The 27,605-nt window shown below is 39.0% G+C and overlaps 1 protein-coding gene across 8 annotated transcripts in view; it reads right to left on the bottom strand.

Annotated features, from left to right (window-relative positions):
- The window catches only part of PALLD (palladin, cytoskeletal associated protein), a 324,448-nt gene that overhangs the window by 172,756 nt on the left and 124,087 nt on the right, over window positions 1-27,605 (bottom strand). For all 8 annotated transcript variants that reach the window (XM_005309734.5, XM_005309738.4, XM_005309733.5 and 5 more), the window contains 6 exons: window positions 24,934-25,039; window positions 23,836-23,910; window positions 22,442-22,583; window positions 22,054-22,077; window positions 2,973-3,092; window positions 768-1,113 (listed from right to left, as the gene is read on the bottom strand). In XM_005309734.5, coding sequence (XP_005309791.2) covers window positions 768-1,113; window positions 2,973-3,092; window positions 22,054-22,077; window positions 22,442-22,583; window positions 23,836-23,910; window positions 24,934-25,039 — 813 coding nt within the window. The remainder of the gene's footprint in view (window positions 1-767; window positions 1,114-2,972; window positions 3,093-22,053; window positions 22,078-22,441; window positions 22,584-23,835; window positions 23,911-24,933; window positions 25,040-27,605) is intronic.

Here is a 27,605-nt window from a genome sequence, read left to right as displayed (position 1 = left end):
ACTAAGTCTCCTCTGCATTCATAAACCACTGAACCACATCATTGCTACTTCTTTTTAGCTGTATCATCTTTATAGTTAAATATAAATTTATTGTTTTTATAGACTATTGAACATAAGCAGAAGCCAAATATCACTCACTTCATTCTACCAATGGTTCTCAATGCATTACTTCTCCTCATTAGTACCTTGTTACAGGCCATTGATCTGAATGGTTCTTTTGGTTTTGGCCAGCTGTAATTTCACAAATCACCGTACCCATTGTAGAAAAAAACCTATGAAACACAGCACCCGGTAGACACAAGGCTTTGCATGGCTGATGAAAACAGACACACAATTGGAAAAAATTTGAACTTTAGAACAAGCCCTGCAGTACTTACCCTGGAAAACTCTCACTGATTTCTACTGAAGTCAATAAAATTTTTCCCTGAGTTTAGGTACAATTAGGTACAAGTGATTGAATAAAAGACTAGAACACCAGCCATTAACCTGAATTTCTTTTGTTTTGCGGCTTTAACGTAATATACCAAGAATAACAAAAGTTGTAATATCCTTTCATTTGGTATGATTTTAAAATGAACTACATGGATCTTCTTGTATTCAGCTGCTTGGAATTTAATCCATATCAATGAGAAAGACACATTAATCAAGATATAGTCACAGTTCTGGCCATTATTTGTCTAAATACACAATGGTTCTAGGGCAGAAGGTTTGCTTTCAACAGCCAGTAATTTAGAAAGGAAGAATAAAAACCATGCAGAAATACTCACAGCTTTGGTTTGGCAAGGACTGGTGGTGGTTCCTTTGTGGGTGAAAGCAGGACATCTGGAGCTGGGGCAGATTTATCACTACTAGCTTTGCTGTTAATCACTCCATTTGCTTCATGACTGGGATGGATGCCATTGGTTTTCTTCTCAGCAGAGTTGAGCTGTAACTGAACGGCTGCTATGTTGGGTCTAAATTCTGTGTTGTTCACCTGTTGGCTCTCTGTATGCTTCTTTGGAGGAAGCTCAAGAGAACTAATCTCAAGAACTGGAGGGGGAGGTGGGAAATGTTGGAAATCATCACTGTTGGATTCTCTTGTTGACAGCTCATGGCTAGAGCTTTCAGAGTTGGCTAAAACAAAAAGGAAGATAATCCCTGTCCAACAAGTCATATTCAAACTACATAACACATACTTCAACACATATGCACAGTGTGCTTTTAGTTCATTAACGGTGAGATCACTTCACTTTTGTTATATATCATAGCTACACCAGCTGGATATTTTTTCTGAAGCTCTCACAAATATTCACGCCAAATTAGATATGCTACTGACTATTCATTTCCTAACTACCCATGATGCAGGTGGAATAGTTGCTAGTTAAGAATGAATGATTTACAGTTATTCAAGGACAGCCACCTGAATGAATTGCCTGCGTTGGAATTTTATTAGCATTCACTGCACATATTCAACAACATACATGTGAGTGGTTAGTATACTCCAAAACTTAACTGCCTGCATTTCTGTTTTAATTTTTACATAAAATATAAGGATTTTATTTTCATTTTTGTCAGCATAATTTCATCTATTTTCTTTTTGCTTCTGCTGCCATCTAGCCTCAGAGTTCTGATGTTAAGGAATCTGTCTAAACTTGGTTACATTATTTTTCTAAACCTATCTTGCATAAATAAAAATTATTATTAAGAAACTAAAACTAAAATTTTGTTCCATTTGGTGCGTTCCATCGGAGTATGGCAACACACTTTGTAATATAGCTTCATCCATCAACTAGGTAGATATTTTTCCCACTCTATGGATGAGACACATTAGCCTCAAAAATGTGGGTGATTAGCCCAAGATCACACTGGACACCAGTGACAGAGCTGGAAATAGAACTGAGGTTTCCTAGCATCTCAGTCATTTGACTTAGTTGCAAGAAAAAATTCCCTACATGACCCACTAAGAAGCATGCTCTAACAGGGGGGTAATAAAGATGGTTTGGATTGGATTCATTTCTGTGGGTTGCTGGTTTTAGTACTGAGAACTTTTCAATAGACTTAAGTTTAAGTTCCTTAAAAAAAATTATTTCTTGTATCAAGAGAGTAACAGGCACATTTTAATGAACATAAATCACAGAATCATAGAAATGACGAGAGGTCATCCAGCTGAGCCCCCTGTGCTGAGGCAGAACCAAGTAATCCCTGACAGATATTTATCTAACCTGTTCTTAAAAACCTCCAGTGATGGGGATTCCACTGCCTCCCTTGGAGCCCTATTCCAGAATTTAACTACCCTTATAGTTAGAAAGCTTTTCCTAATATCTAACCTAAACAAATAACAGCCTTTTGACTGGTTTGATTTCTGGCTTTCACACATTTTACTCCAGCTATTTACTCTTTAGGGTTCTATTTATTCAATTCCATTTCTACTTGATATTTTCTTCATAATTCCCTTGTGATGTTACTTTTTCCATGTACATATTGCTTTATAATCATCCCTTTCATTAACACTTTGGCTGCTTAAATTACATCTTTTTGTTTATTTTATTCCTCTGTGTTTTTTTAGGCTCACTAAGCACATTAAAAGAGTGTTCACATGTCTGCATTGCTGCATGAAGAGGCAACTCTGATTCAGCTGCAGCTACTTGATAGTACTTGACCCTCTCTATTAGCAGCTGGATTTCTGGAAAAGATTTATAGGAGTCCGTATGGCTCCCTTTTAAATGTCTTTTGAGGATAAATGCAATAGCCTTCCCTCATCTTCATGAAGGACAGCTTTCAGACTCAGAACGTAATCAGTCAGTGCTGGAAGATGTGGGAAGACTCACACAGAGATTGAACAGGAGATGCAGCAAGAAGTTGCCTAAACAAAATCTCTGTCTTGCAGCAACTATTTTCTACAAAGGAAGTAGCCAGATAACTGCCCAGATGTCATATACGTTAGACTAGCTAAGAACAGCAATATGCAGTTCTTCTGTCCTTTTGACACATACCTGAGCAGACGGTAAGTTGTGCACTGCTTGTCACTGACCCATATTCATTTGTTGCTGTGCATGTGAAGGTTCCTGCATCTTCAGGAAAAGTCTCTGCAATTACTAATGTACATATCTCTTCTAGAAATGAATAGAAAGGAACAAACCAATGATCAGCTATGTAAGATGCTGTACACGGAATTGTGCATTTAAATATTTCAGAGCATTATGAGACAGACAGCTAAGGGTCAACCGCTAATCACTCAAAGTATATTGCTTTAAAAATGGTTGTACATCCTAAACAGATAGCTCAATAAATCTATGATTTTCAAAGGGGCCTAAATCTAACCATTTTTTATACCCAAAGTTTTTTCCCACCCATATCTGTGTACACAAAAGCTGATTTTTGTCCCCAAATTGCCTTTGCATATGCAAATAATCTAACTATCCAGTTTCCATATGCAAACACAGCTTGCATACTCTAATCCAAGTCATATCTACGCTTTTTTGCTTGCAGATTACAATACGTGATTAATCACAATTAATTTTTTTAAGTTAATCATGTGAGTTAACTGCGATTAATCTACAGCCCTAATAATTCTAAAACAGTTTCTGGAAGCAGATTTAAATAATCCCGATTTTGCACAGTTCTCATGGATAGTTTCATTCTAAGGCTGCTCAAGACAATTGGGGCAGGTCTACACTTAAAATGCTGTGGTGGTGCAGCCGTATAGCTGTAGCGCTTCAGTGAAAACATTACTACGCCAATGGGAGAGCTTCTCCTGTCATTGCAATTAATCCACCTCCACGAGAGGCAGTAGCTATGTGAACAGGAAAAGCTCTCCTGTTGACATAGTGCTGTCTACAGTGGAGATTAGGTTGGTATAACTGCATCACTCAGGGGTGTGGATTTTTCACATCCGTGAGTGACAGAGTTATACCAACATAAATTTGTAGTGTAGACCCAGCCTTAAAAGCTTCATTTCATAACACCCATTTTATAACACCTCCCCATCCCTCCACACAGGTCACTGACTATTAAACACATACCACATTTTGAAAAGACCCTGCTTCAAAGGAAACAATTTTATACTCTAATGTAGAACTCTGCATATTCATCTGATTACCAAATACTACAACTGACAACCCACAGAGTTGGAAAAAGCAGCAGAATATTGAATTTCATATGGGAATTAGTGTATGGAAAAGAGCAGTAAGGCTGGGTCATTTACTAAAGCCTTCTCTTAGGTTAAATAATGAAGCTTTGGGAGTCATTCTTAAAGTTTCATTGAGGGCAGCAAACCAATGTCTCAATCAAAATTAAATGATTTTTCCTTTTTAAAATTATCATGTATCCAAAGACTTCCTGTGTTGGAGACAGGCTGAAAATGAATGACTAATTAAAAGTTTGGCATAGAATTTTTATTTTTTTTCCAGACAGTAGAACACTTTTTTTTTTTTTGGCAGCACAGAACAGTCATTCTGTGTAATTGCAGTAAAGGTGTCTGGTTGTACTGTTGCATGCTGGATTTTATCTTACCCAGATGAAGATTAATGACTCATGAAAGGTCTTATCAGGTAAGTAATGGGTAACACAAGTGTCATTTTGAACTTCTGAGGTCAGACTTTTCCGAGTCTTGGTGTGTTTTAGGAAGTGGACAGTCTAAGTAACTGTGTGCTATATTGTTAACTACACATGAATCCAGAAGGATGTAACAATCCCTTGGAATGGAATTTGATATGAAAACCATGCTGCTTAGTTTCCTGTTAAAGAACAGAAGAATTCCAAGTACTGAGTATTTCGGTATAACAAATGAAAATGGCAAACACCACATTTGTCACTCATGTGTTACTGGACACAAAGATACTAGCCATTTAGCAGAATTATTTTATTTCTGTAAGTGCTTATATAACAATACAATTTCTTAAAGTGATTAACAAGGGAGGCACTGAGAATTTACTTCTCAATAATGGATTGATTTAGTTTACTATGTATTCTATCATGATACATTTTATCTATTTAAGTAAAATATTTGCAAATACTATATTGCATTAATAATAAATCTCGTATGAGATAACAGTAATTACTATATTTTACAAACTGACTATTTCTGGGCTGGGTGATTGGACAGTCAAATAGAATTGTGTATTTTTGATGTTCCATTATGACAAAACCATGAGAAAACTGACCAAAGCTAGATCACAGTAGCTTCAAAAACCAATAAGAGCATCTGTCTAATTAAAAGATATTTGAGGGGTAAGCAAACTGCCATTGGTGTCAGTGGATTTGTTCCCCAAAACCATGACTGTTTTTGTCCCACCAAGAATTCTTGCAAAAGGTTTTATTAGCAAATATTTGTATAAAACACTGGAGTAAAATATAAGTTCATTGTATGTAGAAATTAGGCAAATAACTCCCATAATAGAAGCTGGATAGCTAGTTCTCTGTGTATTTAGTTAAGTTTTAAATACTGATCTTGTGCAATTATTTCTTTCTCTGTTGCTGTGTTAAATAAAATCTGGTGATTTGAAGTAAATAATGTCTGTTCTATTTCCAGCAATCATCAGCTGACAAATAATTTCATCACAGAAATGTGTTCCAGACGGCAGCTCTGAAATGCTGTTCTCAAGGCCTTGAACATATTTAACACTTGACTAAATGAATACAAAAGCATTTTGTTCGCTGAAACATGTAAAATGCTGAGGCAAGCAAGCACTTGATTATTTTGTCAGTTGGATAACAAGAAGGGTTGTATTTCACAGGTTGATCTTTTTTCATTTATTGCTTGTGAGACAGAATCAACATAAGGGAGAACTAAATGTAGCTAAGAAACCCCTCACCCCTGACCACTATGTCTGCAATTAGTATATTTTCTATTAGATCTTTAGGGAACAAAGCTCTCCCCATGTCCATGTTGGTATTTCTGTTTTTAGTGTTCTGGAGCATTTTTACTAATTTCTCCTTGATGTAGTGTTTTTCAGAGATGAGCATTTACTTCCCAGAATGTGTGTGCGCATCACATGAAAGGTGACACTTTTCTTTGATCTGCAGCTTTGATTTTCCACTTTGATCTTCAGCTTCCTCCATTGTGATGCACACGTAATCCTGGGAAACAAAGAGTTTTTGGCCATGATGCAATGTATAGAGCAACAGCTCTATGGATTTCATAGTTCCAAAGCCACAACAGAGTTTGCCATTAAAAAAAAAAAAAAAAAAAAAAAAAAAAAAAAAAGAGTGGGTAAGCACAGTGGTCATTTTCTGCACTGTGAAAAACCTGTCAGATGTAAACCTGTCTCCTATTTCTAGTCTTGGTCCTTTATGCCCTGAGCCACCGCAGATTAAGAAAGCAATGCACTCAACAGGTCCCCTCTAGTAAATTGGGAATCTGTCTGGAAGGCAGGGAGGAACAAGTAAGTGTAGAACAGAATTAAATTGAGTGTGACGAGAAACCACAGAGTTCCAGCAGAGACAAAGAGGAGCCTCAAATAAAAACAATAGATAATATCAGCTCAGTCTTGTGAAAACTCTGAACATTTGGTAATGAAAATAATGAAAATGTTAGTTGACGCCTTCTCTTTTATGTAGGGAATTCTGATCACTATTGCTGCACCTCACTCCCACCTACACAGCAGTTCCAGAGTGATTTCAGCCTGTATTCTCGTGGGCTCTAAAATTAGAGATTAAAGTTTTACACCAGTTGAAAGATGCAGTGTTAAGATTTCAGAAGACATGCAGCACTGACTAACTCTGGAGATAGTTCATAGGATAGGAGCCACAAAATTTTTGGTCAGAACTTAACTGAGGAGAGGTGTGATGGTTAGCAAAATGGTATAGTTTAGGGACCTGATACCTTATGAGCACCAGAATGAGAAAACAGCTGTTCATTGTGAGAAAACTGAGAATACAGATTCTTAGTGGTGTTGGGCTCTTTACCAGCTAGGACAATATGTTTTAACCATGCCAAGCATCCTCTGCCAAACTACCCCTGGAAACAACTTAATTCATGAATATTTTAATCAAGACAAAATAAGGGGGTTTTTTTGGTGGCAGCATCGAAAAAAAATCACCCCCTAGGAATTAGCCACCAATGCTCTTGCGATGATCAGTTTTTGGGTGAGGAGAAGACAATTTGTTGTAAGATTTCTCTCTCCTATTTTGCCACTGTCTCTACCTATGCAGAGAGTAACTCCATTATGCCTAATGTGCATGGGGATGGAAGAATCTTACATTTTTGGATTTCACAAAGAGTTGAGAACATTCTGAAAATAGAGAGCTGTACATTTGTTATACAACTAAATATATATGTGTGTCAGAGCCTGTATTGCAGCATAACTTGTAATTGACAATTGACTATAAAAACATGCTAATAGGGTAACACGTATTTCCAATTATAAAGTCCCTAAGAACTAGTGAGCTAACCTGGGACTGGGAAGCAACAACATGCCAGCACAGCCTGAGCAGTATGATAAGGACAAGGACAGAATACAAAATACTGCAGATATACTGGGGTAGCAGAGGACAGCTGACAGAAGAAAACTGAGGTAGTGTAACTAGGGAGGTGGATCAGAGTAGCAGGGAAAGCTGGGCTTCTATTATCTCTAATCCAATTATAGTTTCTCTCTCTAATCTAGTGATAGCTTTAGTTTATTTTACATTTACCTTTCATTTCTGAATGTTGAGTTACCCCTCTGAATTTAGATGCTGTTGACCTCATGTTCTCTTTTCTTTTACATAGTGAAGAGCCAGAACCTTAGCTGGTGTAAATTGAGATAGCTCTTTCAACTTGGGTGGAGCTACCCCAGCTGGGATCTGCCCTATAATGTGTATACTTATTTACTGAGAATTGGTTGTATTTTAAGTTTCACCAACTATCAGAAAGAAAAGGCTGAATTTTGGGGCAGTACTGTTACATTTGCATTACCTTTTCAGTTTCAAACTTAATGCAGCCATATTTGGAAATGTTGTACAAGGCTATTTCTTATCATGCACCCTTGGGCTACTGTAGCAAAACATGAACCCTAGAATGCATGATCCAAAATAAGTGATGTCTATCTTCTCAGAGGTTTTTGGTCAAATTATGCAGCATTGTGCTTTGAAAGATTTTATGTGCAGCAATTTTCTGGAAATGTAAGAAAAATTATTTTATATAGTTTTCTTCTTACATGCCTTTAGACAATTGTCTTACAGTAATTCAATACAGTTTGTGGCTGGCTCCAGACAGCTGAGTAATGACCAAAGCATCAACAGCTGGCAAATGACTCTATGGGCTTTTTTTTTTATCCCCAAGCAGACTGTTCTTTGAAGGATTCAATCAGCATAAAGTCAAAATGTCAAAGAAAGAAGTACAGAGCAGGTAATTTGACAAACTGTGATGTTGGCCCTAAGTAATCTGACTAGTTATTAATTCACAAAACAGTCTGAAGAGATTTGTGATGCAGCCTGATTTCCGTCTAGACAGAGAAAGGAGTGTAAAACACATTAGGCAGATAGAACAGAACAGTGACAAGAAAAACCTGTTTCACAGTCTCTCAGCTGTATGAATTTATGGAGATCTCTGCTCCTATTTCATTATTATTGACCTATAAACATCTAGGACTCACTGAATTTGCATTGTAAGGTTTTTAGTCACAGTTGAACACTAGCTATATAACACATAGGATATGTGTAGCTTCAAAATATTTCAATAAATTGCTGAAACTGCATCCATCTCAAATTTTTGAGTACCCCACATACTAACACAGGTTTTCATAGTTTGTCAGCTTCCTCACACTTTACTCAGTTCTTGTGCATGTTCTCACTGCCTGCATTCAGCAGCAGTTGAAATGTGCTTGCTTATGAGCCATTTCTTTCACAGGTATTGGTTTAATCTGGTTTTCTAGAATCTGCATTGAAACACAAAGCAACAAGAAGGCTTCACTATATTTCTGGAATCAATTCAGCTGCTCATTGTAAAAAATGCAGTAAGGCTCCTCAACTCTCAAATTCTGCTCCTCACACAACAGGCAAAGTTAAAGTTCTCCCTATTTGGACAGATTCTGCTAATTTGAGTCATATTCCCTATACACATATAGTGTTTGATGCTGCACTGCTGAAACCAGTGGAAGCTTTATCATAACTTCAGTTGGTGCAGAATCGGACCCACTATGTGGAATATCACAGGGAATAGTAGAAACCAGAAAAAGCTAGTTCAACAATGGTACATGCAGAGAATCTCACATGGACACCAATGGGAGGGTATTCCATGAATAAAGCTGGCCAGACACAGAAATGAGACCATTCTGCACCTTCAAAGTGATGGTGTAGTACATTCCAGAGAGCTGGGGAAGAGACCGTCTCCTGAGTCAGAATCTCTTCTACTATTTCCCCATCTTTGTACAGGTAGTAGTTTTAAAATAATAATGACAGTAAATCAGTATTTATTTTTAATTATTACAGTATTAACTTCCTTTCAGTTGTACTCTACTTATATTTTAGCTATAAATAATGCCACCACCACCTAGCTCTTGTAGAGCACTTTACAAAGGAAATGAGTATCATTATCCCCATTTTACAGATAGGGATACGGAGGACCAGGGAAGGGTAGTGACTTTCACAGGCTCACTCAGCAACTAAAGGCAGAGACAGGAATTGACCCAGTTCTCTTGAGTCCCAGTCCAGTGTCTGTCTTATCCAGTAGATCACACAGTCTCTTAAATATAAGATAATTAGCTCATGTAGCACTATTCATCTTCAATGAGTGGTTAAAATTACTAAAATATGCAGAGACTATCACATCAATGAGAGTTAATTCTGACAATTTTAACTGGATGTGAAAAAAAGCAAAAGGGAGATTTGTTGGTGAGCTGTAGACTTCCTAGAAAACTTTGCTTTAAGTTTTACTTGCTTCAGAAACCTTGAGATGTGCTGATGGGGTGAGTGAATAAAAGCTACATTTAGGAGATACAAAGCAGTGGTAGAGAAAAGGGAAGCTACTTATCATGTACAGTAACTGGAGTTCTTTGAGATGTGTTATAGTTTGCACATTCCACTGATGGTGTGGCATGCACCTCACGTGCTAGAGATTGGAGTCTTTTTGGCCAGCAGTACCTAAAAGGAGTGCATGCACTTTTCAGTTCTTGTGCTCTGCTGTGAGGGCATATAAGAGCAAAGGACGACCACCCCCTTTCAGTTCCTTCTCACTACAGAATCTCTTACGATAGGACTCTGAAGAACGGATGCAAGGGTGGGATGTGGAATGTACATACAGACAATACATCTTGAAAAACTCCAGTTTCTGTAAATGTAAGTAACTTTCCTTTCTAATTCAAGTGATTGTCCATGTGCACATTCCACTGATGGTGACTCCCAAACAACTATTATATTACGGAGGTAGGAGCTTGAAGTAGTTAAAACAATTATGGAAGGCTTCTGTTAAAGGTACAGTGTCATGAATGTGTGCATTGACACCCAAGTAGCAGCCTTTCAAATGTCTGATATGGGTAAGTTTCACAGTGATGTGGGCCGATATAGTGTTGTGGTCAAAGACACCCACGCAGTGATTTTAGTTCAAAGACTCAAGCCTGAGGCCAGTTTATTGACATATATACCAGTGCATTGGGGTGCAGTCCGAAGACTGACACACCAAGGGCCGCTCGCAGGCGGGTTTTTATTTCATTAAACTGCAAGCAAAGTACAAACAATATGTCATGAGTTAAGAAACTAGGGTTGGGGTCAGTCCCCCCTTCCCCCCAGTACCTTCCTCATTAATTTCCAAGAAGTGGGTGTTTATTTGGGTAGAGGGGCGCTTGGTAGTTTTCCCCAGGGGTGGTACTTGGCACAAGTTTGGGTACATTTCTCAAGACACCTGTTATTTTCCGGGGTCTTTTGGTTAAAGATTGGGGGGGGGGTTCCATGGGACGCCTAAAGAGGATCTATGATTGGCTATTTTTGCAGCTAGCTGGAATCACGGAGTGGGTCACAGATCACCCAAAGGAGAAGCTGCATGAGTTAAGAAATTGCATTTAGCTAAAGTTACCTATTGCTTTACACAAGTGGTTATTATATTTCATTAGTCATGAACATATTTCATTAGTGCTGTTGCTGGGGCTTTTTTTTTTATTCTTTCCCTCCTTGTCCCCCCCTCCTCTGATCATGACCCTTGACCGAGTTTGGCAGGGAATTGTGCAGTCTAGTCTAGTTCAGGCCCTGGCCTGTACTGCTTTGTGTAAGGGTAGTTAGCATAACAGATCTCTTTTGGAGGGTTTATTTTGGGGCCTTCAGATCCACAGCTCTGGCTATTAAAAAGAAGGCCCCCCTGTTCTATTTCCCCACAATAGCTTGCTCTCAGATGGAGTAAGTTCTGATCATGGATAGTGAGTCTACCTTGACCACCTCATAGCATATTTAATGCAACCAGAAATCCAGTCAGATAGTTTGTGAGATGACATTATTGACCCTTACATCCTTTCCATAATACAAACAGTCTAGGAGATGTTCTAAAACATTTCATTCTATTTAGGTAGTAAGTAGGCCATGGTTCTCCTCACATCCAACACATGCAGTGTTGCCTCTAATTTGGATGTGTGAGATTTTGGAAAGAATACTGGTAAGTGTATTGGCTGATTGAGATGGAAATCTGCCACTACTTTGGGAAGGAATTTATGATGTGTCCTCATTCCTACTCTATCCAGGTGGAGTACTGTAAACAGTCATTAGCAGTTGAATCTCTCCTCTTCCAGCTGAAGTTAACACTATCAAAAATGCCATTTTCATTGACAGGTGCAGCAGGGAAGAGGAGGCCATTGGATTGAAAGATGGTCCCATGAGGGTTGCAAGCTCTAGGTTCAAGTCCAAGGAGGAATTGGTTCTTTGATAGGTGGGGATTCTTTAACTAGGCCTTTCAGGAATCTCACCACTGTCATATGACAAAAGACTTTATAGTCCTCTACTGGTAGATGGTAGGTTGACTCTGACGCTGAATGTACCTTGACAGAGCTGACACACAGGTTCTTGTTTTGAGTTCAAGTAAGTAGTCAAGAATCTGAAGGATTGAGGAGTGATGTGGAATCAATTATTTCTGATTACCCCAATGAGAAAATGCTGTCCAATTTGAAAGATAAGTTTGTCTCGATTCTTTTCTACTGCTTATCAGAACTTCTCTAACTGGAGAGGACCAAGCCTGCTCTACTGACAACATTCATCCGGCCTCCATATGAGGTGCAGGAGTGGTATATTTGGGTGTTGGATCTGACCCTGGTTCTGAGATAACAGATCAGGCAGCAGACATAAGGTCCTGTGTTGAGCTACTGAGAGTTCACTAGATCTGTTAACAAGAAGTGTCTGGGCCATGCTGGAGCTAAGAGGATTAGCTTGGTCAAGCCCTGTTTGAATTTGTGGAGCACTTTGGGAATTAATGAAGTTGAAGAGTAAGCATACATCAGAACTCCTGATCATGGTACCAGGAATGTGTCCACTATAGATCCCTGACTTTGTCCTCCTTTTGAGCAGAATTGGACAGCTGCATTTGCATAGATTGGCAAAAAGGTTGTGATGATGTCTGCCAGTATCCTCTCTTTGATTTCCCACTCATGATTTGGGAGAAAGCGTCTGTTGAAATTCTTCACTCTGCAGTCCAAGTAAGCATATTGCCGGTAGGTATATTCAATGGTTGATGTACCAATTCCAGAGTCTGACTGCTTCCTGGCAAAGTGAGGAACATCTGGTCACATCTTGTTTGTTGATGTAAAACATGATTGTTATGTTGTCAGTCATTATTTGGACCAAGTGTCCTGATACTAGGGAGAGAAAAAACTCACAGGCCTTCTGTACGACTCTAGGAGATTGATGTGCATTCTTTGCTTTCTCAGGGACCATAGGCCCTATGTTGTTAGTTCATCTGTACAAGCACCACATCTCTATAAGGAAGCATCCATGACTACTGTTGTGGAAGATACAGGTACTCTGAATGGGACCTTCTGCCTGCATTTGATGGGTCCTTCCACCATTTCAGTGAGAATAGGATCAAGGGTGGGATGGAGACAGGCTTGTCCAAGTGATGTTTGGAGATTGTGTAACCAAACTTCGGCCAATCCTGCAAGCATCAGAGGTGAAGTCTGGCATGTGGAGTAGTGAATGTTCAGGAGCCTATGTAGCCTAGGAGGGCCAGGCATTGCTTTACATTGGTATTTGGATTTCTTTCTAGCTGAAAAAGAAAGGGAAGACAGATTCTCAAACCTGTCTTGAGGAACAGGAGGTGGCAGAGTCCAGGACTGTGCCAATGAATTCATTCCTTTGGACTGTGGTTAAGCTCAGTTTCTTTGCTGACTTTCAAGCCTCACCTCCTGAAAAGATTGAGTGTGATGGAGATGGCTTTGGGGGTCTGAAGAGGCAATTTCCCCCATAACAGCCAATTGTCTAGGTAAAGATACATGTTGATGTTTTGTCTCAAGTAAACTGTTGCTAGTGATAGCACTTGGTGAATACCCTTGGTGCTGTGGAGTACCATCTGGTATTGCTAGTGGTCCTGTACCACTGTAAATCTCAGGTACTTCCTGTGGGGCAAAATGATGGAAATGTGAAAGTATACATACTGAATTTGAGAGATGCAAATCAGTCTCGTGACTTCGGAGTCATGATTATTGATGCTAGGGTGACCATCTGGATTTTTAATTTGTGAATAAAGGTATTGGTGTTCTGCAAGTCTAGGATGGGTTGCCAGCCTCTCTTTCTTCAGGATTAGGAAACTGTTGCTAAGGAAACCTTCCCTGTAAGGAACCCTTCTATTGCTCTGAGAGGGGGCAGGAGGATCTTGTGACATAGTAGATCCTTGTGAGAAGGGTCTCTGAAAAGAGACAAGGAAGGAGGTTAGGGGTAGGCACTGTAGAAAACTTGATGGAATAGTCATGCGTTATTGTATACATATTGGTAAGAGACCCAGTATGCCTGAAGTGAGCTAACAGTTTTCTGAAGGGGAGGTCATAAATTTCTGGAGCTGATGGAGGAAGGACACATCTCTTGACCATCCCATCAAAATGAATGCTTCTGGAACTGAGAAGATTGGGAAATTTGTGGTGGAACAGTGAGTTGTCTTCTCCTATGGCGATGCTGTGGTTTCCTGGGTTGTTCTGAAGACCTTTGGTGGTAAAAGAGTACTGGATTGGTCTCCATAAGGGATACTTCTGTTTCATTTGTTTCCCCTTAAGAACTTGTATGTACTCTGAAGGAAAATAAGGTGTCTCATGAGTCTTTCAGTGGGGACTATCAGGGGCCAAGTCAGTTTTAGAGCTGAGCAATATGACTGCTTTTAAAGGTAAGTCCTCCACCACTGTTTGGACTTCTCCATGATGCCAGATATATGACAACAGCTATTGCCATTGAGCTGGCAGCCATATCTACTACATCCAGTGCTGCTTGAGACTCTTCTGGCTAGAAGCTAGACTGCATTATCTAACAGCACATAGTCTTTGTGACTGTCACTCAGAAGGTTGTCTGTGAAGCAAGCAGTCTTTCTTGTATGCAGAAATTATATCTGGCTAATAGGACCTCATAACTGGCTACACAGAACTGTAGGATTGCTGAGGAGTAGGCTTTCTGGCCAAGGAAATCTAGTTTCTTTAGCTCTTTTTCATTTGGTGTGGATCAGAATTGTTTTGCCTCTTTGTTTACCACAGCAATTACAAACGAAGATGGGGCATGATGCATGTTAAAGAATTCCACACCCATAGGTAGGCAACTGATACTTTTTATCTGTGCTGGGGGATGTAGTGGTACAGAAGCAGGTGTCTGCCACAAGTTTCTGGCTGGATCTATGATGGTCTCGTTAATTGGGAAGGCTGACTTCCTCACTGCAGAGGCTTGATGTATGTGCACCAATTTATGTCCTTTGCCATATGGATTTGGATGGTCTCTGCCATCCTCTTTAATGTGTGTTGGAAACCCTTATAGTTGTCCATTTGTGGGGGTGGGTGGCACTAAGACCTCATCAGGGGATGAGGAGGAAAGAATGATTGGTGCTGGCAGGTTTCACTGGTCTACAATTTTTGAGAAGTTGTCTGCTTCAGAGATAAAATGTGCTATTTATTATGTATTTTGATGTTCTGAATTCAAATATGACAATTAAAACAACTGATTGGCTACTGTTTCGAAGATATTTAAGATTTTACATTTTATGTCTATGTATATTGTGTAGATAGTAGAGTTTTAATCATAAATTGTAAACCTAGGTCTTTTCATGTGTTTATGGTTGTTTTACATGATAATATTTCACCTGTCCTGTTTATGTAACACTTTAAAAATCAGCAAAAGGGTTATATAAATAAAATTTATTATGAAACAAAAGGCAAAAAACTATTCTGTACATAGTTTAGTCCTATTCAGTGTCTACTCGGCGCTTCTTGGCTTGTCCCTTGTATTCATTAAATGGAGCATCTCTTGTCACTGTCCAGCAATAGTCTGCAAGCATTGATGGGTTCCATTTGCCCTGATAGTGTTTCTCCATTGTTGCAATGTCCTGGTGAAATCGCTCGCTGTACTCATCGCTCACTGCTCCGCAGTTTGGTGGAAAAAAATCTAGATGAGTGTGCAAAAAATCTTTAGTGACATGTTGCAACCAAGGCTTTTGTATGCCTTGAGGAGGTTTTCCACTAACAACCTGTAGTTGTCTGCCTTGTTGTTTCAGAGAACATTTATTGCCACTAACTGGAAGGCTTTCCATGCCGTCTTTTACTTGCCACGCAGTGCATGATCAAATGCATCATCTCGAAGAAGTTCACGAATCTGAGGACCAACAAAGACACCTTCCTTTATCTTAGCTTCACTTAACCTTGGAAATTTTCCACAGAGGTACTTGAAAGCTGCTTGTGTTTTGTCAATGGCCTTGACAAAGTTCTTCATCAGACCCAGCTTGATGTGTAAAGGTGGTAACAAAATCTTCCTTGATTCAACAAGTGGTGGATGCTGAACACTTTTCCTCCCAGGCTCCAATGACTGTCGGAGTGGCCAATCTTTCTTGATATAGTGGGAATCTCTTGCACGACTATCCCATTCGCAGAGAAAACAGCAGTACTTTGTGTATCCAGTCTGCAGACCAAGCAAGAGAGCAACAACCTTCAAATCGCCACAAATCTGCCACTGATGTTGGTCATAGTTTATGCACCTCAAAAGTTGTTTCATGTTGTCAGAGGTTTCTTTCATATGGACTGCATGACCAACTGGAATTGATGGCAAAACATTGCCATTATGCAGTAAAACAGCTTTAAGACTCGTCTTCGATGAATCAATGAACAGTCTCCACTTATCTGGATCGTGAACGATGTTGAGGGCTGCCATCACACCATCGATGTTGTTGCAGGCTACAAGATCACCTTCCATGAAGAAGAATGGGACAAGATCCTTCTGACGGTCACGGAACATGGAAACCCTAACATCACCTGCCAGGAGATTCCACTACTGTAGTCTGGAGCCGAACAGCTCTGCCTTACTCTTGGGTAGTTCCAAATCCCTGACAAGGTCATTCAGTTCTCCTTGTGTTATGAGGTGTGGTTCAGAGGAGGAGGATGGGAGAAAATGTGGGTCCTGTGACATTGATGGTTCAGGACCAGAAGTTTCATCCTCTTCCTCGTCTGACTCAAGTGAGAATGATTCTTGTGCATCAGGAACCGGCAGTCCTTCTCCGTGGAGTACTGGGCGTATAGCTGATGGAATGTTTGGATAATGCACAGTCCACTTTTTCTTCTTTGACACACCTTTCCCAACTGGAGGCACCACGCAGAAGTAACAATTGCTGGTATGATCTGTTGGCTCTCTCCAAACCATTGGCACTGCAAAAGGCATAGATTTCCTTTTCCTGTTCAACCACTGGCGAAGATTTGTTACACAAGTGTTGCAGCATATGTGTGGGGCCCACCTCTTGGCTGATCTCCAATTTTGCAGCCAAAATAAAGGTGATAGGCTTTCTTAACCATAGTGGTTATACTACGCTCTTGTGATGCAAAAGTCACTTCACCACAAACATAGCAGAAGTTATCTGCACTGTTCACACAAGTACAAGGCATCTCTGCTCACTTTGGCTAAACAGAAATGTGTCCCTTTGCAAAATCAAACACTGACAAATAAGAGAGCACAACACTGTATGATTTCTAGAGCTGATATAGGGCAATTTGTTCAGCAGAGTGATGTAAGCTTCGTTATGATTGCATCATCCATGACTTCTAGGAATAACATGATGCAATTCATATCATGTATGACGCAATACTAGCTTCGGATTGCATCATTCATTGTTTTGCCTAAAAAGCAAGTACTGTCCAAACCCAGTCATAGATTTATTCATAGATCCAGTCAAAGATGTATTTTAGTCATTTCTGGTTTAAATTGAGATCCCTTCCCTTTATAACTCACTTATCCTCCACCATTCCCAAGTCAAGGGTCGTATATACTGACCCAATAGCATATCTTGAAAACTAGAGCCAATCAACAATTTTAAGCATCATTTTCATTCTCAGTGACCCAGAATTAGTAAAGTTTGACTACATTTATTTCAGAAGCATTTTGGCTGTAGAGCAGTGTTGTCTTCCAGTGCCTGCTCTTCCATTACCTCCTCCTCTGCCTGTGGTTGTGTAGGAATCAGAAGGGTTGTTAGGGCAACTGAATGTGCAGTGTCATGGAGGAAGCAGACTTCTGGTGGTGAGGTGGCTTCCTGGGGTTGAAGTTGCTGTGAGCCAACCAGGGTCCCTAGCGAGGCCACATGGGCATCAGTGTGTAAGAACCTAGAAGCCAAGGGCTTGGGAACTATGAGCGTGGATTCTGTGGGTCCCAATATCTTTTGCGTGAGCAAAAGATCCTCTACAAGTTGTTGAGGGCTGTGGAGACAGGCTGGGTAAGTAACTCTGTTGCTGAAGTAGAATTTCTTTGTCCTTCAATTCCAAAGAGGAATCCCAGAAGAATGTATAACTTGGATCCATGAGATTTGCCCTCAGAGATTTAGGGATCAAACTACAATATAGATCATTGTGTGGAAGACAACAGCAGGGACGACTGTGGTTCTGGGTGAATCTGCAGGTCCACTGGTGCCAGTATCTAAATAGTGCCAGGCAGGGTGGCATGTTCAGGTGCACGGGAACTGGTTTTGTCAGGACATTATGGCAATTTCTGCCACAGTGATGGTGAACTGTCCTGATTGGCTTGATTCCAGTGCCAAAAGAGTCAGTGCCTGGACCACTGAAGTAGGCAGTGCCATGGTTGGTGCTATACTCTTTCCTGACAGTCTGGATTTTGGTGCCAGATGCTTCAGTGCCATATGGTTTGAACAGTCTTGAGAGTGCGCTTCAGTGGGAACCCTTTTGGGTTGCAAAGTCTCAGACAACATTCAGTACCACGGTGAGGTTTTCCTCTTAGAGGAAACTCTGTTGAGCGACCTGCCCCGAGTTCTTCTAGCTCCCTGCAGTCTAAGGACAACGCTATTGTCATGTTTGCAATTTGAGTCGGAGCTCTTGAAGGCCAAGAGTTTGCATTTATACGCAGGCTTGGAAGATCCCTGTACATTGGAATCTAGTGAGCCTGGTTCAGAAGTGGGTCTCATTGACTTGATCATTAGGAAGACCTAACGGCAGCCCTCCCTGTCCTTTCTAGCTTGGGAGCTGAAGGACATGCATATTACGCATTTACCGGGAATAAGTGATTCTCCAAGAAAACAGAGGGACTTCAAGTGTTTGTTTGAAGCTGGGATAGTTCCCTCCCATGAAGGGCAGTGTTTTAATCCCAGCAAATCAGATGACACCAGGCTACCCGGATGAGCTCTAAGAACTAAAGATTGCAACAGGCAACCAAACTATAATATAAACCTATTAGCTAAAACTACAAGAAGGGGCTGGCAGTTTCTTGGACTGTTGGGCTCTATCTCTAAACCATGAGAGGAACGGAACAGCAGCAAGCACATCTCTCCTTTACATGCCCTTGCAGTGGAGCACAAGGATTGAATAGCACATGCATGCCTTATGGATACTGCTGGTCAAAAAGACTCCCACCTCTAGTATATGAAGCACATGCACACATCAGAGGAATGTGTATATGGACAATCGCTTGCGGGAGCACTGCTGATACTATTGATATAGATATGACAAGGGCTTCTCTCAGAACACCAAGTGTATTAAATCTAGAAACAGAATTTGAAACAGTCCTTATTTTCAAAGAATACTAATTTCCATTTTTTCAAAGGAACTCATCACACTGATCTGCTTTGTTTTATAACATTTAAAAAATAATAACTTGAGTAGAGTCATTTTGCTACAACAAGACATAGTGTAGGGGAAGTTTTCAGTAGTGCCACAGAAATTTAGGAATACAGCTCCCATTGACTTTCAATGGAATCTGGGATCCTAAACACAGCGGGGCTAAATATTTTATGCAAAATCTTTTTTCATCCCAAAATGCAGTCTTTAATTGGCTAAAACAATTATCAAATTCAGGTAGACTTTGGCAAATAATTTTGGTTAAAAAATTTGGAAATGTCAAAACAGTTTTAGCATTTCTGAAACTAAAAACATTTCCACGTTTTGGAAAAACATTTTATTTTGGAATTTCTCTCAATTTTATTAAAAAAAAATTGTAAATTAAAAAAAAACAGAATCAAAATAAAATGTTTTGTTTGGCACTGACAAACATTTTCGTTAACACAAAATGAAATTTTTCTCTACATATTGGTTTGCCAAAAATTACTAAACATTTTCATTTTGGGTCAACCTGGAACAATTTTCTTTTTCAATTTTTTGGACCTGCACACAAACCAAATAGTCAGTTATTTGTGCAGCTTTAGCATAAAATCCCTTAGTTACTTTTGAATATCTCCTTCTTTAGCCCAATTTATCTGACCACCATATAACCAAACTCCTAGTTAATCAACAGTCAATTACAGCCCACAATGTAATGCATACCATATGTTACTCTCCTGCATATCCAAAGGCTTCAGAGGTCTCTGAAACACTTCAGAAAAATTGGATTGTACTGTAATTTGACATCCTTAACAAATATAGACTAGTGTATAATTATAACCCAAACCCCATAGTTAATACCTGGACTCACTGTTAAACCTTGTGAGAGGCCAGTTTGAGCAAATATACTGTTTTCAACTTTCTTTTAAGGTTGTTACCTAGCACATCTCACATTTCAGGCCTCAGTAAACCAGGTGGGGCAGTTGCATTATAAAAAAAATAGACACATATGCAAGTTTTGTATTTATTCCCATGACAACTGATGCCCAAAATAAGTAATGGGATTGCATGCAGCAATCTGCACACTCATCTCTCCACATCCTCTGCTAATCAATATTTTCAAGTTCCAAAACTGAGGCACTGTGTCTGGGGGCACAATAGGCAAGTGTTTTGCTGGGGGGATAAGGGAGGTTGGTGGAGAAGTGAGGTGAAAAAAGGAGCATCCTCCTTCTCTCTTCCAGCTCAGTTTCATAAAAGACATGGTGGAAGATCATAGTTATCCATATTAGCCCTTCACTGTTTTTTCTTAGTCCCAAACCCTTCCTCTTCAACCTAGATTTTACCCTAGATCCCTCATATGCACACCACCAATTCACCTACCCAAATCCCCAGCTGACACCGTTCCCCCGTATTGAATCCCGCCAATTCACCCCATGCCCGCCAGTGCAGCATCTCAAAGCCCCTAGGCTCCTCTAACCAAGTCCCTATCAGTTCAGAAACATCCTACACAACACCTATGTCTCAGGCAGAAATTCTTTTCTTCTGCCTTAACTTCTCCACATCTGAACGCTTGTTTATTTATTAGTTCTGAGCCACCTCCTGTCTCTTACCCCAAGGCTCAGAACACCCCACATTCACACACAACCCTCCATGTGCAGAAAACCAGCCCCAGGCTAAGAGCCCTTTACCTTGCTACTTGTCATCCTCTACCACCAAGCTAAGAGGCATCCCCTCCCCCATTTGTTGTTTGATCTGGGAAAGTAGGAGCACAGGCAGCATATGAAAACAGCCCTATACTCTGCTTATGTGATAATGAACAGAAATAACCTTGCTCTGTGCCTCCTCTGCCCAAATAAATCTGTTAGTCTTTAAGGTGCCACCAGACTCCTTGTTGTCTCTGCTATCTGCCACTTACGTGCTGCAGGGCCAGTTCCCTGCCAGTCAGCCAAGTGTATTACATTACAGTGGCTGGAGCAACTCTAGTCATAGCAAGAGTTCTCACTGGCAGCAAGTAATGCTACATTCTGTAGTTTGAGCCAGAGAATACAATGTTGGGACAGTAGTGGTAGTATTTAGCCCCAGTAGTTCCTACTAACTAGTTTTTCCCTTGACTTAATCTCTGGAGAAAGGGAGAGGAGGAGGGTTGGCTGCAGTGCTCTTATAGGACATTTGCCAAGCAATCTATGCAAAAGCCTAAACAATTGCTTCAGAAGAAGCCATTTTCTTTCAATCTCACAGAACTGGAGCTAGATGGTGCCATGCTGGTGATTTTAGTGATTTCTTGCACAAACATAAAAATGGTATGGCATGGGAGAACATATGTTCCAATTCCTACAACTTCCAGCTGATAGTCCAAAAAAGTCCATAACACAACGTGTGAAGAGTGAAATAAGGAGGTAGAGAGAAACGTGCAAATGGACAGACCATTTTTATGCCTGCTGAGTTCCAAGAGCCATACCTTGTGAATAAACTGGAAAGGCTCACTAGAACTAAAGGTGCTTATTTTGAGCCAGCTCTGCTTACATTTAGGACAGCTTGCATCTGAGAAGCCAGACTGAGGAAACCAGCATTTAGTGGTCTGGTGTTACAAAACTATGCAAGTAGAATTTGGGTGATGGAATTTTGTGGGGATTGTTTTTCCTCATTAGCTTGCAAGTTGCTCATTTTCTGAGAATAAAGATAATTTAAAGTTTTGTCAGTGGGGAGCTCGATATTGGTCTGAATGGAATTTACTGTTTAACGAATACAGGAATGGATGTAAAGCACAGTGCAGAATATGAAGCCTGTGATAAAAGAATAGATTGTCTTTAAGGGGGTTTCATATTACCAATGTGCTCCAGAATTATTGTTCTATTTATGGCTTCAATGCAAACACAAAGAGCTAGTGAATCAAAAGATTATTTTTTCATATGATTCTTACCAGGTTCAGCTGCAGACCGGGGCTCTGGATATCACATTATCCAAGGAGAAAATAAACAAGAAAAATGTATTAGAAAGAGGTTACATTAATAAAAATAATAGAAGTTCTGTATAGAAATACTACAGGCAAGTACAGTATCTATGCAGATGATACTGGCAGGAAAAATCAAGGATGACATTCATATCACCTGCCTATAATAGTTCTTCTGGAATTAATTTACTTGGTCTGTATTACTATTACCCAAATAAGTGGATAAGAGGTTTTCCCTTTATCCAGAACTCAATCCTTATGGTGGAAAGTGACTGCTTTGACTGACTGAGGCTAATTCCATGGTGCTTTCTTGAGAATACATGAATATTATTGGGCTAGCCAAAGGGCTATTTCTTACTTTTCTGGAGAATTCTGAAATCTGGAGAATCTTGGATTTCAACATCCTGTCGAAACCACTCGACGTGCAAGGGAGGAGCTCCCCTGACTCTGCACTCTAGTACAACAACCTGTCCTTCAGATGCTGTGGAGTTTTGCAGCTCCTGAAATGTGACAAACATACTTTACATTAACAAAAAACCCTACATACTTTAAAACAATCAAATCAAGCTTCCCATCCTCAATTTATTTCATTGTGTCATAACATTCTGCTGATTTTCTTTTCCAAGAACAGTGTTTTCAGTTGGAATATGTTTAATACAGGGTCTATTTTTGAATACATTCTTATCATGGTTACAGAAGAAGTAGTGCACTGCTTGTTCTCTAGGAGGCTGATCTTCTGAAAGCAACATCATTGAGGAGAAAGTGGAAAATGGTTAACGCCAAACATCCACAAGAGGTGGATGTCAACAGATAGTCTTCTATCTTATTTGTTACCCCATGGTGTGAAATGAAGAATTTTCAGCTGGCACACATCTTTTGTTAACTACATATTGGCTAATCTGGACATGAGAGAATAAATTGTTCTTGTTAGTCAATACATATACTGTATGTTAAGTGTTGGGAAGTTATGTTAACTGAATGTAACTCACAATTCTGTCCAGCCATGTCAAGTATACCATAACACCTTGCATTAGCTGAAGTAAGCTTTGGCTTAAGTAGACAGGAAAACTGTCAGCATCAGGACACAAGTGTGTTACCATAGCAACAGGTAGGGAGTTACTCTCACAGGTTAATAGTAGAATGTCCCAAAGGGAAAAGGACGAGATATATGAATGTCCTATCCTGGTACAAACCTAGATGGTACCTTCATGGACCAGTACCTGAAAGGCTAGTACCCAAGACAAAGATAAGGAAAGGAACAGAACAAGTAGTTAAGGAAAATTGGAAAAACTGGTGGTTTGAATTTTAGTGACATGTAAAGAGTTTTATAACTTCTACAATCATCCTATAAATACTCCTAGCTAAAATGTGTTAGTTGGTGAGCACATCCATTATTGTTAAAATAACTTCAAAACCATTAGATTTTATTATCCAGGATGCAATCATGGGAATGGGTCTTTCTTATTAGCATGTGTTGCCAAATGTTTTGTTTTTAATTTTTGTAGCCATGGCCAGTGATAGGTATGCGACAAACACATTTAATTCTTTAAAACATTTCAATAGTGCAGAAGAACAGGAAATTTACTATTACAATGTAAAGCTTCTTTTCCTAAGTGGCCACTAGTACCTACAAGGAAAAGGACCCATAACAAACTATATAAAATATATGTTTTAATGTGATTAAAGGATTCATGCATTATTAGAGACTGGAAAGTAAAATGTAGACTGTATATAATGATAGAGAAAACAGACCTTTGTAAAAATGGGTGTGGAGCAGACAGGCTTGGATCCATCTAGTCGGTACAGATATGACGTAGGACTTTGGACCTATAAAATCAAAAATGACAGTCACTTGAAGCGCTAAATGTATTATTACTGTAAAGTTTGAATATGCTCTGATAATATGATCAATATAGATCTAATGCAAATCCAACTACATAATCCTGCAAAGGAGTTTTTATTATAGTACAATCATTGTGCAACTTTACTATTTCACATGTGTACTTCTGCAATCAAAACACAAGATTTAAAGGTTTTGATGCTCCACATGAGAATTGTGTTCCCAACTGTCATTACCTTAATGAGTTGTGTGTGTTTGGTATCTGATCATCTTTAAAATATCTCCCCAAAATGAAGTAGTTCTGCATCACCTATTATTACGGACCATATAACAATGTAGTATGTTATTAAAAAAAATAATCTAAGAACTAGGAGGGCTTGAACCAATGTAACAAAAGGAGAGAGGAAGAGGACTTAATTTCAATTAAGTTAATATTGAGAGAAAATGTGATTGTCTAAAGACCAACATAGATACTTTATAACTTACAAATCACTTTAGGCAAACTTATTTCCAACAGCTGATGTAAAAAACAGCAAAGTATAACTGAAACCACAAGCATTTGATTTAAGTTAACCACAGAAAATAAAGATTAAAGAGTCATTTTGTGCTAAAAGTATGTAATTAAACATCATATGCATAGGGAGTTCTGAGCAGTATAAAAAGAATACACGTAAGAATTATCATAAATCATATTAATGTAGCATACTGTGTAGTATTCAGTACATTATCAAGTGCTCAGATATTATGGTTATGACTGTGGTGTAAAAACCTATATAGCACATATGTGCACATGCTCAAATACACTGAATGGGGGCAAATAAAGTAAGTAACTTCAAAACATTTTTTTTTACTGTTAATCTTCAGATTGCAAATGGCAGTTCAATGATTTTAAGTTAAATAATATGAAGTATGATCCCTCATCCCCCAAAATGGCAATTCTGCCCCCCCAATATTTAATTTTGAGAGAGAGATTTAATATATTTGACTGACTTAACATGATGTCTGAGTACCTGCTGAATGGGTACAGAGATAGGCTGAATTACAGCTGTGGTGACTCCAGCCTTTGGAGTAGAAGATCCTATTGTTAAGGAAACAGAAGTGGTTTTCTTCTGGGCCCTGGAAAAAAAGGGGGAAAAAAACCCATTTTTTCAGATCATATAACAGTTATCGAATGTGTTACTTTGGAACCAACGTAAACTCAAAATTCTTACAGGATTTGAAAGGGATGACACTATATTTTATTTGCAATGTTGTTGTAGCTTCATTGGTCCCAGGATATTAGACAGACAAGGTGGGTGAGGCAATATCTTTTATTGGACCAACCTCTGCTCATGAAAGAGACAAGTTTTCCAGCTTACACAGAGCTCTTCCTTCAGGATGTCTGAGTACCTGCTGTAAGGTACTGAGTACCTTCAGGAAGAGCTCTGTGTAAGCTAGAAAGCATGTGTCTTTCAGCAACAGAAGTTGGTCCAATAAAATATTACCTGAACCACATTGGTCTTTTTACTATATTTTATTGTCTATCCCCCTCCTACCTATCTTTGTCTCTATGCAATTTATAAACTCGTGCTGATCACACTGCCAGATTAAAATTACAAAATCAGTTTCCATCTTAGTCCATGCTTATAACCTTCCAAAATATTAACTTTGAGCTAAGATAGAGAATATCAGCCCAAAGGGTGAATATGTTGGAAGGTTTGAACTCAATCCCTTCATCAGCTGCTTTTCAGTTATGTAAGTATTTAAATTGTAAAACAAAACAAAACAAAACATTTTATTTAAAAACATAAACTTGACATCCATTCAAGTCCTCCGAGGATTAGTGCTTTTGCTTTGGAAGGAGACTCGACAAGGACGGGAGATGCAGCACATACACTGTTGCTAGCACAATATGTTTGACAGAGATTATTTCCATGAAAGAAACCAATAAAATAAAATTCTGAACATCCAGGATAGGAGAAAGTGTTGAACATAAACAATTTAAGGCTTCTTGCATTCTAAAATACCTTGCAAATTCTAAGATTTAATCTGGAAAATAAGAACAGGAGGACTTGTGGCACCTTAGAGACTAACAAATTTATTAGAGCATAAGCTTTCGTGGACTATAGCCCACTTCTTCGATATGCATCCGAAGAAGTGGGCTATAGTCCACGAAAGCTTATGCTCTAATAAATTTGTTAGTCTCTAAGGTGCCACAAGTCCTCCTGTTCTTCTTTTTGCGGATACAGACTAACACGGCTGCTACTCTGGAAAATAAGTTTCTCTCTTTTCACATTGCAAAGAAACAGTTATCACAATATAAACAGATATATTACTGCCAGGGCCGGCTCCAGGCACCAGCTTGTCAAGCAGGTGATTGGGGCGGCCGCTCCGGAGAAGGGCGGCACGTCCAGATATTCGGCGGCAATTCGGTGGACAGTCCCTCACTCCGCCTTGGAGCGAAGGACCTCCCGCCGAATTGCCGCCGCAGATCGTGATCGTGGCTTTTTTTTTTTTTTTTTGGCTGCTTGGGACGGCCAAACCCTGGAGCTGGCCCTGATTACTGCTTGTTTAAGTTTCAGAGAAAACTCTCATCACTACATCCACCCTTTTTCTCTCCTTCTGGGAACATCCAAAAACTTAGAAACTAAGGAAGATATTGGATACAGGTGAGTAAGCAACATTTTGTTTTGGGTAAAATTTCTCAAAGTTGTAAAATTGTTCATTTTGCTTTTTAACTTTCAAAATTTTACTTTTCCAAATTTCAGATACATCTTTTAAATGGGAACATTGGTATATATACCGTTACTTGAATGCTTCCCCCTACCCCAAAATGTTTATTCAAATTCAGTATTGCCAAAGTATTTCCAAATATAAATTTGGCTCAGCTAAACTACTGGGAAATTTACCCTTTTGTCACAGAAATGTATGTATTATATATACTTGGGCTGTCAAGCAATTAAAAAAAATTAATCACTATTAATTGCGCAATTAATCACACTGTTAAACAAAAGAATACCATTTATTTAAATATTTGTGGATGTTTTCTACATTTTCAAACATATTGATTTCAATTACAACACAGAACAGAAAGAGTACAGTGCTCACTTTATATTTATTTTTATAGAAATATTCGCACTCTAAAAAACAAAAGAGATATGAGGTGCATTGAAAAATACTATTTCTTTTGTTTATAATTTTTACATTGCAAATATTTGTAATAAAAAATTATATACACTTTGATTTCAATTACAACACAAAATACAATATATATGAAAATGTAGAAAAACATCCAAAAGACTTAATAAATTTTAATTGGTATTCTACTGTTTAACAGTGCAATTAAAACTGCAATTAATCATGATTAATTTTTTAAAGTTAATTGTATGAGTTAACTGTGATTAATCAACAGCCTTAATATATATAGATAGTAATTTTCCAGCCTATATTAAACCTTCTTCCACAAGTAAGTTAAATTGACTTTGTTTTTTAAGAAATTTCCTTCACTAGATGTTCTGTGAGTAGAGCCAAGTTAATCTAGGTACAGCTATTTTCTGCATGCATTATACATCAACATATTTTCTTTTAAACAGATGTTTTTATAACTAAAGTTATTTTCTGTTTTGATAGCTCTGAGCCTACAATAAAGCCTGCATGTAGCAAGTCCCAGGATCAAGGTCCGGTATTGTACTTTAACATAACT

The sequence above is a fragment of the Chrysemys picta genome, chromosome 5 (genome assembly GCF_011386835.1).
Source record: "Chrysemys picta bellii isolate R12L10 chromosome 5, ASM1138683v2, whole genome shotgun sequence".
NCBI lineage: Eukaryota > Metazoa > Chordata > Testudines > Emydidae > Chrysemys > Chrysemys picta.
This window is presented reverse-complemented; position numbering and strand designations above follow the sequence as displayed.